Source organism: Acomys russatus, chromosome 24 (assembly GCF_903995435.1).
Source record: "Acomys russatus chromosome 24, mAcoRus1.1, whole genome shotgun sequence".
NCBI classification, from domain to species: domain Eukaryota; kingdom Metazoa; phylum Chordata; class Mammalia; order Rodentia; family Muridae; genus Acomys; species Acomys russatus.
In genome coordinates, this window is record NC_067160.1 from 40,649,852 (window position 1) to 40,667,634 (window position 17,783).

The window sequence follows — 17,783 nt, forward strand, 5'->3', positions numbered from 1 at the left end:
TGTTATCTCAGTGAGAGGGGAAAAAAAAAGTAGACTTAAGTGATGACAGCATGCTGAGTTGTGGGTCAGGGTCATTAGCCCATTTCTCTGGAAAACAAATTGAGGGTCACAGACTGCGTTGGGGAGCATTGAGAAGAAGGTACAGAAAATAAGGAACTGTTTATAGAGCTACTTGGAATTGTATCTTTCTATGTTACTCGTTTGATTGGAAAGGAAGTAGGTGGAAGAGGAATAGGAGGAGAAATCACTTGTAGTCTTTGACCTTAGCTTTAGGTTTTGGAAGCTACTGTGGCTTCCAGAAAGATTGTTTTCTGCATCTTTGCTTGTCTTCTAAAGCTGACCTTGAACATAATATATAACTGAGAAGGGCCATGAACTCCGGATCCTGTAGCATACATCTCCTAAGTGATGCATCTCCTGGGATTACAGGTGTGTGCTATCAAGATTAGTGCCCACAGCAAAACCTTAATCTTGTATTTCCTAACAGTAATTGCAGCTCACATTTTGTCTTCATTTTAAGCCAATTAATTTTGGAAACAAGCAGAATACATTGATTTCAGCAAGACAATTAAAAAATAGGAATGCTGCCTTTAGTTATTACTTAAACAATCAAATTATACATGAACTATTTCCGTAAGAAAATAAAGATGCTTAATCTTACAAATCATATGTTAAAATAAATTCTAAGTGATATATCTGTGATTTTCAGATTAATATCATATGGTTAGGTGAACATAGTACCTGGTTTTCCTTAAATGATGTGGGATATACTATGAGTAACAAGGAACAAACTTGTTTCCTAAAAAAAATCCACTGAAGATTCTATTCTTAAAATTAGTACTTTTCTAAGCATATGGGAAAATACAACAAAATGACTTAAAAAGAAAGGTACATTTGTTAGGCTTCACAGTACAAGTTTCTGGGGTCTAGAAATACAGTGAATGGGTGGACCACATGAATTTTGAGTACAGAAAGAATAAGTGATAATTTGCATCCAAAATCGTGTATTCTTGACACAGGAAGCTGAGGATGTAAGCTCATTTTAAATTTAGTTGACAATAATGAGTGACTATCCTATGCTTAACTTATAATAAACTGTTAACATGTGCCTCTTCTCAATCCTGGAGTAAAAAGAATAAAACTTTCAGAGGCACTCGAATAGTATTACTTTCTTTTGTTGATAATCACAACAGTGTACTAATGTTTAGGAAATATTGCTGGGGAGCAAAGCAAAGAGACCTCTGCATTTGTCCCCTTATTGAAAGAAAGTTGCCATTTGACCTAATGAAATCAGAAATTGATTAACTGCAGTTCATCTAAGGAGAAATATGGTCACAGTGTTACTGCCAGGGTCAGGAGGAAGATGGGGTGATCTAGTGATGGAGCACTCCTAGGGTTACATGGACTTGAGAATAGCTCACACTTCTAGATACATGGCCCTGGGTGACCAGAGAGCAGAGGGCAAGATCAGCCCCTTAGAAAGGAAAGAAGAGATTAATCAGAACTTGCTTTACTTGGCTCATAACTAAGTCCTTGTATCTAATGATTCATAGGGAACTAAATGTTTTGAAGAAATTACAACCTATGAGTCCTACAAAAGATGAGATTACTGTTAACTCCCATGAAGACACATAGCAGAATAGTGAAGGTCACATAGGTTCCTGGTGTGGCCCTGAAACTTTTTGAATACCTGTTTGGACAAACATATTCAGATGTGTGATTATCAAGTATGCATCTAATCTTTACTGTTTTCCTCTTCTGAATATAACAATAACCTTAATAACACTTGTTTTGTTTGTTTGTTTTTGTTGAAACAGGGTTTCTCTGTGTAGCCTAGGCTGTCCTGTACTCTTTTTATAGACCAGGCTGGCTTCAAACAGCACTCTACCTGCCTCTGCCTCTCTGAGTGCTAGGATTAAAAGTGTGAGCCACCATGCCCAGCTCTTTAATAACATTTTAAATGAACATTTTTAAAAATAATCTAAATTATTTCCAACAAAATTTCCTTAAGCCTGTGGAAAATGAAGAAATGAAACAGTCTTTAAATAAATGAAATTATTGATTAAATTTTTGTTCAGTAGTCTTCCTCAAGTGGTATTGAATAAAATTGGTGTCAGAAATGACATCCTTTCTTTTGGGAGGGGGGAAAAAAAAACCTAAGGTGAATGACCGTAGTACTTATATAGAGAGGCTTTGTCTTTACAATAGTCCAGTGACACAATAAGCCATAGTAATCTATGCAAATATGAATTTTCTTTTCCCAAGTAAGATCCTATCTTTTTCTTCTTAACTAGATTTGATTTATCTTTGTAAGTTTAATATTGTTTTCTCCTTTTTGGCAGATGGCTTATTCATCTTATTATTTTCAAGTATTGGCAGGTTATGCTATTTCATATGAAATTCATAATAAGAAAATTATATATATATATATATATATATATATATATATATATATATATATATATGTATATATATATATATATTATGAGTCTCCAGGACAGACTTCTCAGTGTGTGGTTCAAACAATTGTTAATTACATGTTTATCTGATAAATTAGTATGACTTTTCAATTTTGGGTAATAACAAACATATAATAAGTTTTCTTAATTATATACTTATCCAGAAAGTTCATAAATGTCATAAGGATAAAAAAATGGTTTGGAGCCAAGAGTAGGAAACAATGAGTTATCAAAATTTGTATTTAATATTTTAAAAGTCTTAATATAAATCATAAAGGAAATTAGATCATTCTTTAAAAGTTTTCATGTTGCAGTTTAAAAATGTTAATATTCAATTGAATTACAGAAATGCCTGATATCTAAACATGTGTTTAAATGGGAAACATTAAAATACAAAAAAAAGATAAAAAGATACTATCATAGTTGGCTGTACATGTACCACCTAGATCCAGTAAGTTAATTGCTGGAAAAATACCAGACTTAATCTACCAGTAATGTGGTGGTTTGACAGGAATGTCCTTCATGGACTCCTGAGTTTGAATGCTTGGCCATAGTGGGTGGTGATATTTGGAGGTGTGGCCTTGTTGGAGCATGTGTGGCTTTGTTAGTAGAACTATGTCACTGTGGAGGTGGGCTTTAAGCTCCTCCCCCACCCACAGAGTGATACACAGTCTTATTCTGTGGCCTTTGTTTCAGATGTAGAGCTCTCAGCTCCTTCTCCAGCACCATGTCTGCCTGCCTGCTGCCATGCTTCCTACCATGATGATAGTGGACTGAACCTCTGAAACTGTAAGGCAGCCCCAATGAAATGTTGTCTTTGATAAGAAAGGCCTTGGTTATGGTGTCTCTTCACAGCAATAGGAACTGTGAGTAATATAAAAGTGGGTATTAGTGACTGGGGTATTGCTGAGATAGGCCCAACCATGCTTTTGTTTGGAGGGATGTGGATTTTTGGATTTAGGATTAGGAAAATGGTGGAACTTAACGGGCCATACTAGTAGAAGCATGAAAGACAGTGGTGCTGAGGGTGATTTAAACTGTGGGAGTATGGCTCAGGTGGTTTCAGAGGAGGAGAATTTTAATATGTGACATTTTGGTGAGTAATATGGCTGGTTTTTTTTTTTTTGCCCTTGTCTGAAGAGTATGCCTGAAGCTAGGCTGAAGATTGATTGTATTGGCAAAGGAAACAACAAAATAGCCTAGTAAAGACTCTGTCCTGTGGTTTACTCATGAAGAGCATTTTGATGAAAGGGAGCAAATTGAGGTAAGAAAAAAAAATTTTTTTTGTCAAATGTGTGGTTCAACAATTACAGGGGCCCCAGGCAGTGGAATGGAGCTAAGTCCTGTGTTCAAGGAGATGAACAGATTAAAGGTATCAAATGAAATTAAGGGAGTGGTAACGTCAGGGCAAGATCCCACCCAGCTAATCTCCTATTTTGTGAAAGGGAATTAAAGAAAAGCTTATGTCCAGGCATAGCGGTGCAGGGTTTTATTTATTTATTTATTTATTTATTTATTTATTCTTGTTACATCTCAATGTTTATCCCATCCCTTGTATCCTCCCATTCCTCCCCCCTCCATTTTCCCATTATTCCCCTCCCCTATGACTGTTCCTGAGGGGGATTACGTCCCCTTGTATATGCTCATAGGGTATCAAGTCTCTTCTTGGCTACTTGCTGTCCTTCCTCTGAGTGCCACCAGGTCTCCCCCTCCAGGGGACATGGTCAAATATGAGGCACGAGAGTACATGAGAAAGTCATATCACACTCTCCACTCAACTGTGGAGAATATTCTGACCATTGGCTAGATCTGGGAAGGGGTTTAAAGTTTACCTCCTGTATTGTCCTTGGCTGGTGCCTTAGTTTGAGCGGGACCCCTGGGCCCAAATCTGCCTATCATATTGTTCTACTTGTAGATTTCTAGGACCCTCTGTATCCTTTTATTTTGCTGTTCTCGCATGCTTCTCTCATCTAGAGTCCCAATAGGATGCCCTCCGCTCTGTCCCAGTTTCCTGGTAAGTGAAGGCTTTCGTGGGACATGCCCCTTGGGCTAGTATGCAGATATAAGTGAGTATATACCATTTGATTCTTTCTGCTTCTGGGTTAACTCACTCATTATGATCATTTCTAGCTCCAGCACTTAGGAGACAGAGGCATGCGGATCTCTGAGTTCAAGGTCAAGTTACAGAGCAAGTTTCAGGACAGCCAAGATTAGACAGTGAAGGAAACCATCAAAACCAGTAAGCTGGTGAAGATGTACTAGAAGGAGGGCATGATGGTCCAGCCCCAGCAAGCAGCAGAACTCAGCAGCTTCAGCCACATGCCTCTGGCTTTAGAGTCAAGAGTAGAAGATAAGGGTTATAGAATGTCCATTCATGACTAACAAAAGCCGCCGAGGCCAGGCATGTGGCAGCGGTGTCCCTGCATGGAGGCCCCGAGAAAACATTGTGGAAGCTGTGAAGGTGAAACCTATATTGCTTTTGGAGCCCCCGAAGACGTTAGAGATGCCAGAGCCATGGGATGCCTGCCGAGGAAAGCTGCTAACAGGGAGTGGAAACAGCCCAAGGAAAGAAAGGAGTTGGAGATATGACATGGCAATGCAGAGTTTGGAGTTTGCCCAGCTGCTTTTAAATCTTGCGTTGGTCCAGTATTTTCTCACTATGCACCTTTCCCTATGTTTTGGAACAGTAATACGTACCCTGGGCCATTACATCTTGGAAATATAGGATCTGTTTTTTATTTTGATTTTATAGGGCATTACAGTTAAGAGATTGCCATGAATCTCAGAAGAGACATTGGACCTTGGACTTTTAAGCAGGGTTGAGACTGTAATAGACTATGGAAACTTTTGAAGTTGGACCAAATGCATTTATGTATTATGTCATAGATAGAAGCCTTTGGGGGAGTAGAATGCAGTGGTTTGATAGAAATGGCCCCCATAGACTCTCGTGTTTGAATGCTTGGCCATAGGGAATGACAGAATTATAAGTGGTGGTGTTGGAGTATTGGTGGCCTTGCTGGAAGAACTGTGTCACTGGGAAGGTGGAATTTGAGGTCATATATGCTCAAGCTCCTCCCACTGTGCTACACAGGTTTTTTGTTTGGCTCTCCCTAGCACCATGTCTGTCTGTATTATACCATGATTTTCATCATGATGATAATGAACTAAACATTTGAAACTCTAATCCAGCCCCAATTAAATGTTATAACTCCTTTACAAGAGTTGCTTTGGTCATGGCATCTCTTCACAGCAATAGAAACCCTAATTAAGACATGCTCCACTAATTTTTTGCCTTGCCGGAGACTCACTTAAGTACATGCTGCAAAACCTTTCTTTCTAGCCTTTGTTTTCTCTGTCTATAATGTTCATCCTGGTTTAGAGATACTATATCACTTTCCTGCCATTTTTGGAGATGCTCAGGGTTTAAGAGTTATAGTGAGAATGATTCTGAGATCTCCATAGCTTTGCTGGAACAGTTTTGGCATGAGAGAGTAGGAGACAAGCTAGATGGAAATAGTCTCAGTGCCAGAGGTATGACAAACTCAGAATGAACCATTCCCTTAAAAAATAACACTGTAAATGGCTATGGAAGGTCCAATGTGTCTTGTGTATGATTTCCTTATGAAAATGTGTTAGGATCTAAGCATCCATTTTACAAAGAGACCATACTATTAGCTGTTGCTTGTGGGAATGGAGATTATTTAGGTTATTACAAATTATTACTGCTTATCTATCAAACTTGTTTTTACTGGACATGATAATGATTACTCCACAGTACACCACTAAAGGTTTGCAGATTTTTAACTTTCAGCATTGCATTAATATCTCATTCAAGACTCCTGTTTCTATCTTTATACCCATAACCTCATTATGGTATATGAATCATCATTAAGGTATATGAAATTGAGAGAACCATAAAGAAATTATTTTAGGATTTTCCCAAAACATGTATTTATAACTTGTCAAAATATCTTTCTAAATGGAAATGCATTTTCTTTTGGTTCTTTTACCATGTGACTTTTAAAACTTGTGTTACTTTTCAGTGTGTACATTTATAATGTTGAAAGTGCTTTGTATATATCTAACCCTTCAGACTTGCAGATTTTATCGTCTGGTGGTTTGAAACCCATGAGAAGGACCACATTTTCTATCTGTTTGTCTGCATGTTTGTCTTTATTTGAAAGCAAAGACAAGTGAATTCAAGAATTTTATGGATGTTGTAGTGTTATTTGCTAAGAAACAACATTCATATTCTGTGGATGCGAATAAAGGAATAAATGAGAGCTTTGTTTGAAGTACTTGCTGGATGTTGAAGCTTTCTGTTAACCAGGACTTCTTAATGACATGCTCTTCTGGGCATTAAGTAATCAAGGGCATCTCTTGGCTCCCTTCTACTGGGTCCTGATATGCTGCTCCCAAGAATGCCCTGGCTGCCATTTTCACCTGGTGAGGTGCCAGGAGAAGGACCAGCTGCTCACATTTAGACTTTTGCAGCTATGACTCCCGCATCCAGTTCTGGCTCCTCTCCTGTATTTCCTGTACCCTTAGGGAGAAGGATGCAGAATACGTGTGCCCTGCTCCAGCCTTCCATCAGACACCACCCTTGGCTCATACCCGTCTTGGTGCCATCTGCTTGGAGACATAGAGGATAATAAAAGAGCTCCTATTTATTGAGTGCCTGCTGTGAACTTAGTATTTACATCTCTAATTTCAAATTTTCACATGACTCTAGAAGGATGTTATCAGACCCACTTTTATAGATCTGGAAAGGAACACTTGGAAAAGTTAAAAAGCTCTCAAAAGTAATCTGAAGCCATGATTATATGTGGGCCTTTCCTCTTTTCCATCAGTGGGAGATGCATTTTCTTTCCTTAGAGAAATCTGTGAGCCCTGTGTTTGATTGACTCTTCACTTCGCATAGCAGCCCTCCCAAGGGAGCTGATCTTCTACTCCCATCCCAGGCTGCTGTCCTGAATTTCTCACAGTGATTTGGCCCTTGCATTGAATTTTCTGGCTTCTTGTCCATTAGACTCAACTGATATCTTAAAATATCCGATTAGTACTTGATAGTGTTGGCAGGTCGGAATCATATTTTTTTTAAGGAAAGTATATTTTGACACAACTTTCTGAATTTAATCATCGGAAGAACATATTTTTCCCATGTTAAATGGAAAAACTGGACAAAGACATGACCACCTGTTAGCTGCTAATGATGTTCACATGCCTTTAAAAAAAAGTAATTCTGGCTTTATCTGCTTACAATCTTGGCGACAGAACTCGTGGGAACATCAAGGGCACAGGAAGCCAAAGGCAGCAAACAGACAATGCAATTTGTGCTTGGACTACTAATAAGGAAGAAGTTATGGTGAATCTGAGTCCACATAATTACTTAATCTCCAGATAGTGACTCAAAACTTAATAGATGATTTAAGAAACTTAAACTTTGGGTGTTCAAATATAAGACCTAGTTCAGAAGGGTTTCACACATGGGAGTTCATACTTGAAAAAAAAGTTTTAAAAGTCAAATAGAAATGTGCTCATAAGTATTTCAAACTTATGGTCTAATTTAATATTGTGTGGATAGGTCAGTCACTATGCCTTTCAAGTGAAAATGAATTCATGCATATGACTGGTGTAACTTAGTATAAAAGGTGAAAACTATCCTATCTTGAAGGAAATCTTACAACAGAAAAAGAACCATTTCTGAAAATTAGGATTAAAGAGTAAATGGCCCTTTTATTTTAATAGTAAAGTTAATCTAAAAGTGCTGTGGTCTTGATTTCAAGTACACTGACTGTTACTTCCCTTTTTAGCTAATGTCCAGCTAAGCCCAAGTTTGAAAGGGATTACCTTTTTTTTATTTGTTCACTTAGCTACAGTTTATAGTTACAAGAGCAGGCTGTAAAAGCAGGTTGCTTGAGTTTGACCTGTGACCCTTAAATGTCTCATATACATCACTGTCATTCCAGAGTCTATGTTGAAAATACAGGGTTCAAAATGGTAGGAATCTCCCTGTGTTGAGGAAAGTGTACCTAGTCAGTATACGGTAAGCCCTTGGAACGGCATCTGGGAACATGACCTGTAAAATGCTATCTTATATTAGTGCTTTTTAACATATAAGTCATTGTACAATTAAGGAGATTTGATGTGAATAAATACCTGCCCCTTTTTTTATCTTTAGACAAGAAAGGCTTTGCTCTCATGGCAAATAATTGTCTTTTCCAATGGTGGCGGGAGGCTGGGGGGAGGGGGCGCTGGTTCTGACACTTTTAATATAATCACCACTCCATACAGGATCTGTCAGCCTCAGTTTCTCAAACGTGCTTTTGCAATTTTTTTTTCCCACTGCCTCGGGGTTTAGAAGCATGTCAAGTTCTCTTCCACAGCTGTAATTAAATCTCAGATTTCAGATCCTCTAATCACTTCATCACAAACTCTTGTGTGTTTACTACAAAATATTTACATAATTAACATTAAACAGATACTCACAACCGAATTCTTACCTTACATCTTATCCCACGTGAAACAAAAAGGGAAAACTCAAGAATTAAAAGAAACTGTGGCAGCACAGTCTCATTATAGGCCCCATAATTTGGGGAGTAGGGGCTACCTCTGACATGGACTCTGGTGCCCACTCATTGATCGTGTCCCCCTGGAGGGGCAGCCTTGCCAGCCCACAGAGGAAGAGGATTCAGGCAGTCCAGATGAGACTTGATAGGCTGGGGTCAGCTAATAGGGGAGGAGGACGGCTCTCTTTCTGAGGACTAAGGGAGAGAGGGGAGGGGATGCGAAAGGGAGGGAGGGTGGGACCAGGAGGACACTAGGGAGGAGGCCACAATCTTCATGTAAGGTAAACAAATTAAAAATAAAAAAAATAGACATTTCAAATATGCATGATCAAATCTGGGCACATATGAAATCGCAAATAACATAATTTGAAATAAAACCTGTTATGTTGAAGTTAAAAAAAGTATTAAAGGAAATTTTATTGAAATGAAATTAACTCCAAATAAAATCTTTTAGAAGGCGTTACTGAGTCTCCACCAACACCCTGTGTGTTTTGTAGATACAGGCAATGACAACTTTCTTAAACTACAGCAAGACAACAAATGTCTGGCTGAATCAGCCTCTGGTCATTGTAGAAAATTATGACATAGGCACAATTCCCTCCTTTCAAAAGGATTTCGACTGGACCCTTCCAGTAACTTCTAGTACTACGGGTACTAATAATTCAGTTTTGAAAAACATGTAGCCACGCATATAAATCTCTTGTGTTTCATTTTGAGACAAAGTTTCTCTGTGTAGCTGGCCTTGAACTCACAGAGATCCGCCTGCCTCTGCCTCCTTGAGTGCTGGGATTATAGGCGTGTGCCACCATACTCAGCTACAAATCTTTTCTAATGGCACATATATGTTATAAACAAAATCATTTATCAAACACTTTTTTATTTACACTACATGTATTGATGTTTCTTTAACTTGTTAACTTGTTCTTAAGTCTGAAAAGGTAGCGTGTAACTATATTAACATTTAGACAGAGAAAAATGGCTAAAAAAGAGCTAGGTAGAAGACGCAAGGAAGAAGCTATAATTTTTAAGACAGAGAAATTCGTTTCTCTGATATGAAATCTATCAATATTTTTTTTTTTTTTTTAGGAAGTCTAGGACACAGTTTTACTCTGTGAGATACATGGGACACTTTTTTTTTTTTTTTTTTTTTTTTTTTTTTTTTTTTTTTTTTTTTTTCAAGACAGGGTCTTTCTGTGTTAGCCTTGGCTGTCCTGGACTCTCTTTGTAGACCAAGCTGGCCTCAAACCCACTGGGATCCACCTGCCTCTGCCTCCCGAGTGCTGGGATTAACATGCGACACGTTTTAATCTTCCCTTTTGTTGAGAAAGAAGCAGGCTGGTTTAAAAAAGTGAAGATCATCATGTAAGTGGTATAAGTTGTTCCTAATTCAATTGTTTTGGAGCAGAACTAAGCGTAACCTTGTTGGCCATTTTCCTGTGAACTCTGGAATGTATATTTCTATATATTCCTGGTGTTCTGGAAGTGTGGGCGGTTGCATGGGCTGTTGGCTTAGTTGGTCCAACTGGTGTCCCTCGTACCTTTTAACGTATGAAAATCAAATGGTCAGCATGCCAGATGCTTGACATTTCCCACTCTCAAAATCAATCACCAATCTGAACTCCATGGCTTTTACTCAGAGATTCATAGGTTTGCTGTAAGCAGAGACCATGACCTTGGAACAATTATTTTTCTCAAAAGACATTACCAACAATGATGTGAGCGGAATGCCCAGACTGCCCTCCAGCGCCTGCATCCCTAGGTAGGAAATTGCTACGAATCTTCCAAAGTAGTCTGGCTTTGACTTAAATCTCATTTCAATACATCTATATTTCATAAGCTCTGCATTTAGACAGAGGTAAAATGAGCAAATCAAAGAAAACACTCACTGAAAGACTTCCTGTGCTCTGGCTTCTGTTCTTTTCTACCAGCGTGGCCATGACTCAGCAGTTCAGAACTCGAGGATCTCTGGAAATTGTACAACTCCAAAGACCGGCAGCTTGAATTCTTTGGCTAGAAATAATAAATAGTACCTTGAGTACTTTTCCTATGAAGAAAAGATTTGCCAAACAGTTTTGTGTTTTATCTTGATACTAAATTTAACTGGACTTTTGAATAAGTTAACTATTTTGTGATATGGCCTCTATGCTAGAATGCAGATATCCAAATAATGCTTACGAAATGCTATGAATTATTTGAAGAACTGAACAGTTAATCCTCTCGGGTATTCTGCATGACCCCACACACAAGCAATATTATTATTAGCGCAGAGAAAAAAAAAACACAAAGGAAAACAACCAAACAACCAAACAAACAACAAAACAAATCAAAATCAACCTTTCCCAAACCATGTAGCTAGTAAAACAGGATCTGTGTTCAAATTCAGGTTTTCTGGCCCTCGACTCTACATTTGAAGGTAATGTAATCCCAATGTTTGTTTTCTATATATGTATATATGGGGACTCTGCTGATGGTATGGCAAGACAGTTTTAATTTGTATAGTTTGACCTTAGAAGGAATAATGAAAGAGCTTTAGTATAGTATCCTATTTTAGAGCATACTAAAAGCTCTACAGAATATTATAAATATATATATAATATATATTAGTGAGATAAAATTAAGTCTATAAGAAACAGTCTTAAATTATTTAAGCCTTTAAAACACACACTATGGATGTATAATTTAAGTGAATTTTCTGAAGTTCTATGTATCTAATTTTCATGATAACATTCTAGCTTAGCTGGAAAATAATAAAAAAAAGTAGAAATGATTTTTATTTGTGGTATTATAACATGGTCATGAATACATAGATATTTACTTTCATATATATATACATATATATATTAGAGACTACATAAATGGAAAAATTTGGAAATTCAGTAGTTTTTCAAGCACTTGTGTGCTTCTTACAACCCGCAGTAAACGAATGCCCATGCTATTACAGAATGAGAACACTGTATTTTTGAAAAAGAGACATGATATGACATTTACCTCACAAATTTGTCTGCAAGAAAGGTCCCTAGTGTTCTCTATTAAGCTTAAAATAGCTAGTATCTCTTATCTGTAGGACCTATTTAAATGTGTGAACGTTATTTGCCTGAACAGTAAGATTGAAATGACTACATTTTAATTAATAAATGTAACAGCCCAAACAAATACGTACCAATCTGTCAATTGCGTTTTTGATAGCTTGGAACCAATCCAATATGATAAAGTCAATGTCCGAGTGCAGAAGGAACTCGGTCCCTGATGCTGTTGTGATCTGAGAGGAAAAATTGACAGGTAGAAATGCCATGTGAGACACATTTTTTTATATTGAAAAAAAATAGTTTTCAAGAATACATTTATCACATGGACACATTTCTTTGTATTCCAGTAATTGTCTTTCTGCAAAGTAAGGCGACTGCTGTCATTTTGAACTTCTCTCTGTAAACTGTTTTTTTTTTTTTAATGTCATAATGAATACATGATTGTTTTAATAATAGAAAGATTAACTCAGATCAGGGCTAAAGTTGAGTTACTCCAACTTCAGGACAAAGAAGACAGAAAGTTGAGGGGTACAGACAGCGAACACATGAGTTAAAAGCCAACAGAAAATGCACTTCGGTGGGTCAGAATTCATTCTGTGCTGTTGGCTCTTTCCTGTTTGTCTTTTTCAAATCTAATCGTATCCCAGTATTTGATTTCCTTTTATGGAGGGCTCTGAAACAGCCTTTTACCAAAGAGACTAACACATAAGTTTGCAAAGGGTCATTCAAATAGATGACATTTGGCTGTCTCTGCCTTCCTATAGTAAAGCTCTATAGGAACTTCATGAAGGACCAGTTCTTTACAAAGGGAGTATAAGCGAATAAAAGTTTATTTGCATATTTGAACCTTTGCTAGAACGTATCAGATCAACATCAGTTTCTAGACTCTCAGCTCTGTTAAGTGTCAGCATTTTTCACCACAGTGGATCTTTCCCTTCAGAAATGATAGCAAATATGACCCTATAGAAACACAGCAAGCAATGCTCTTGATTTCACACATAAAGAGCTCCTTAGGAGAAACTTTGATTAGAGTGGATGTGGACATGCTTTTTGCATGAGGCCATCAGTCTGTCAAGATTTTCCCTTTGTACTACTGATATTTTTTTTTTTTCAACAAGAGGACAGACATTTCTCAACAACTGTCACACGTCTGGCCAGACTACAGAACTTTAGAAGACTTCTGTTTCTGACCCTTCCGGGCCCTTCCATTCTGCCCCCAACTCCCCCGCTTCCATAATGTCCTCCCTTCCATACAGCTCTCAGCTCTCTGCCTAGGGGCCTTCTGCAAGTCCCAGTATCTGTGCTGAAAATCCGCTGGGTAGAGTTCAGCTTATAAGTAAGTATATACCAAGCTTGTCTTTCTGCATCTGGGTTACCTCACTCAGGATGATCTATCCATTCACCTGCAAGTTTCAAGATTTCCTTGTTTTTGAAAGCTGAATAGAGTTCCACAGAGAGACCACCAAGGCCAGTGTATCTGGACCTAGGGGGCCCTGCACAAACTGATGCGTCAACCAAGGACAATGCACAGAGAGTATCTAGGCCCCCTGTTCAGATGTAGCTGATTGACAGCTCATGCTCCATGTGTGTGGGGAGGGGAGAGAGAGGGGACTGACTCTGACATAAGCTCTGGTGCCCGTGATTTGATCACTGCCCTTTGCCTGGATGGCCTTGTGGGAACACAGAGGAAGGGGATTCAGGCTACCCTCATGAGACCTGGTAGACTGTGATCAGATGATGGGGGAGGAGGCCCCTCCATCAGAAGTCTAGGAAAAGGAAATAGAGCATAAGAGGAAGGGAGGGTGGGAACTGGAAGATAAGATCAAGGAGATAATATTCAGGATGTAATGTTGATAAATTATAATAAATAAATTTTAAAAGTAAACCCCCCAAAAAACCCAAACAAAGCAAAAAACAAAACTCAAAATTTTCTCCATTCAGGGTTATGCTGCCAGTGAATTTGTAATATAGTCTTTCTGATGTTGAGTAACATAATCTCCAGTTCTACACTCTTTAGGACTAATTACATTTTTGACTTGCTTATGTTGAACCACACCTGAATCTCCATAAAAAAAACCAACTTGGTGATTGTGGGGGGGCAAAAAAGAAAAAGAAGAAAACTGGTGTTTCAAGAAACTCAGTCAGGAGCCAGCCACCTTTTTACAGCCTTGTGTGCTCTCATAGGTGACTGATGAAATGTGTGCAGGTTAAGAAGAATCACAAGTCACACTTCAGGCTGGCTTTATAATTTTATCAGCAATGTGACAATGTTAATTCCCAATGGCTGATTCTGCAGGGTCAGTAATTTTTATGACAACAGTTAACAACAATTATCTTGGAAGATTTTCAAGGTATAAACAGGATAGGATTTCAACTAGTGTACACAAGTATATTGAGTTGTTGTTTGAATATTTAATTCAATACACACTCTATGTTGGTTACTTGGTTTAAAGATCTTGACACTACTAGATCAGTCACAATAACAAATGATTAGTAGTGAAAAAAAATTCATATTTATCAATTGATCTATTGATATATCTAAATACCCTCACGATGAGATATACTCAGACCTGTAGTTAGTATAATTTCTACAGTTATATTGACTCATGTCAATATGGTAGCCCAAAGTATATATAACATTAATGTGTATTAGGATACTACGAATATTTAACACAATGAGTATAACCTATATTCTCTACATTTATTATCAATGCTATATGAACTCACATAAACTGACATTTTGTTCAAGAAATTTCTGATTTTTATCTTGAGCTTTTAAGAAATCTTGGTCTGTACACATATATTCACACATGTGTATTTTGCATTTATTTTCAGAAACCTTTAGAAAGATATGATACTACTCAATACTGCTAAGCACACATTTTGTTTAGGTGACATGAGTTCCAGTTTCAATTCTGGTCCTTCTTCAGTGAAGAATGAAGTGGCCACATTTTAAGAAAAGAAAAACTGGAAAGTAATATCATTGGTTATACACCCTAAAATCTGACAGATAACTGGAGCCAATTACTCTTTTTCTCTCCCCGTTTTGAACTAAAACGGCATGTAAACTTTGGGATGGCTCAAAATAGGCATGTGCCCATGAAAAAAAAAAAGCCAGGCTGATATTTTTCTAATTATCTGAATTCCATTGCAATGTTCTTTACTTACATAAAATCCCCAAATATTTACTTTCTAAAGTATTTCCTCAGAAGTTAAAAATCTAAAAACATAAAGTCACTTATAACTAACACAAGAAAACTAGTAGCATCTTCAACTTTTACCTTAGTTCTAAACTTAAATATTTTGATTATGAATATTTTATACATATCATGATTTGTTATTATACATAAAGAAAAATGAATTTCCCAAGCACAAAGTAGAACATAATGTAGTACTTTATACCAGTATAAATAAAACATTATTAAAATTATAAGTGGAACAACATTTAAAAGGAAAAGAAAAATGTAATCAGATTTACTATATTCTGAAGGTTTACAAAAGAGTCAGCATAGTTCAGTTTTTGCCCTGGTATATTCAAATTGTGGTAAATAGTTTTCAGCACTGTCTTTGCTGTTTAGATGCTAGCTGCACAGCTCAGAATGGGCCTTTTCCTGCTCATAGAGCCAAACATAAGCTGCATTTTAAAAGTTTCTTTGTCTAAATATATTACTGCATTAATCATACTTATAACTTCACCCTGGAACGCTAGAATAAGCAGATGTGTGTCTGAATCCCCCTAGCAGAGGCGTCCTGCTTGTACCTTCCTCTAAGCCTTCCCAGTAATCTCTGGAGTTCCTAGGCAGCAGTGTGGAGAAGACTGCTGCTGCTCTCTACAGTTTAAATGCATCCACTTCTTAATTACACTCAGTAATTGACTTTGTCCTGCTCCGTTCCAGACTCACACAGAAAAGTACCATTCAAATCCCTGTCTGGTAAAGCACATTTAACTCAGCTTCTCAATCTACTGTTTTGATTTATTTATTATTAATTTTTTGCATTCTTGCCTCTTCATAATTTCTGATAAGTGGATTGTGAATACTTGTGTGCTGAACACTTGAATGTTTAACACAGGTGGTGGTGGAGGGCATCAGTAAGGAATGTTAGCTTTTATTATATCTTTTGGTTGAACAACACATAATGCCAATCTAAAGTGACCTCCAATAATGAGCAGAATGGGTCCTCTGTTAACCCATGCAATGTGACCCTTCTTCCAAGTGCTAATTAGCAGAAGCATGCTTAAAGCAATGAATGCAAAACACACACACAAACACACACACACACACACACACACACACACACACACACACACACACAACATATATATATATATATATATATATATATATATATATATACATACATACACTTTTTGTAAAAGCTCCTGGCCTTCATTCTGCTTAGAATCTCACCATGGTCAGACATCTAATGAAATCCTGCATATCTACCAGGCTACAATATTTTGGGGGAAGGTGGGCAGTATAGTAACTCAGCAAAACAGCTTTTGCCAAGTTCACTAACACTATTGACAACAAACATGTTTAAGTACTTGTCTGGAGAAATTGACCTCAACATTTCTTGGGGTCGTACAAACAGCATTTGTTGGTTACAGTAGAAAACAAGTGAGAACATATCAGTGGTAGTGCCTGAAAGACACCACCACTGACCTTTCCAAGCCCTGGACAGCTTTACCCAAAGTGTAGGTCCATCTCAGTTCTTGTTAGCAACAGATTTATGTCAAAAAATTATATAAACATTCCACTGACCAGTGTGCAGAGCAGACACATTCCTCGGGCTTTGCTGACATTCGTTTGACAATAGTTCCCCATGGGCTTGTGACTTTGGTCTCTCTCTCTCTTTGTGGTGCCTCCAAAGACGGAGGCTACTTTTGTAAACTTTATACTCCACTGACTGGAGGTGTGGTGGAACAATTTGTTTTTAAGTTAATTGAACACTGTTAACTGAAAACATCTTCAAAGAGTAATGTTTTATTTTTTTAAGGGATTGTCTTTATATTTTTAACTGCTGTCCTTTCTGATGTTTTCAAGTATCACTTTTAGGAAAAAAAGAAAGTATTAGGTTTTAATTTGGATGAAAATTTACTATGTATTATGGCATTTATAGTAATAAAAACTTCTATGGTTTATTTATTAGCATAGAAATGAACTCTTTTTAAGTCTTCACTTTTTCTGATTATCAGATATAGATTTATTATGAAGAATGGGAAAATTAAAAATAATAAAGGATAACTGCTTATGGCTACACAGATTAAACATTGCACACACTTAAATTTAGCCATTACCAATCTTTTGTAAATAGTGACTAAAAGAATATGATAATTATCAATGGGCACATTGGGGTACCCGCAAACATACTTAATGAGTAAGTATTACTGACTTCTTTTCCAGTTGAATTCAAACATGCACAGCTCAGTTAGTGAAGAGACAAGAGTGTCGCTGCTCTCCTCTCTCTCTGAAGTATCACATTTCCAGTTGCAGAATAAGTGCTACATATAATTCCATGTCTATGGTATGTTTATATGAGAAAGTATGTTTATAATTGATTACACATCTACTTATCAACTAGCACTGATGAATTATTGATTAAGTACAAGGGCAGTGTTTAAAGTTAGCAATATAAGTTCCTCACCCTTAGCAACTGGAAATCTGTTTGGCTACATGGGTCATATACATATAAAGATAAACAACCATAGAAAATGAGTTATCCTAGGT

General features: G+C 37.3%; 1 protein-coding gene across 1 annotated transcript in view; it reads right to left on the reverse strand.

The window, feature by feature from the left end:
• The window catches only part of Arhgap15 (Rho GTPase activating protein 15), a 594,474-nt gene that overhangs the window by 294,073 nt on the left and 282,618 nt on the right, over nucleotides 1-17,783 (reverse strand). The window contains exons 7-8 of the mRNA XM_051166277.1: nucleotides 12,189-12,287; nucleotides 10,915-11,038 (exon numbers count right to left, since the gene is read on the reverse strand). Coding sequence (XP_051022234.1) covers nucleotides 10,915-11,038; nucleotides 12,189-12,287 — 223 coding nt within the window. The remainder of the gene's footprint in view (nucleotides 1-10,914; nucleotides 11,039-12,188; nucleotides 12,288-17,783) is intronic.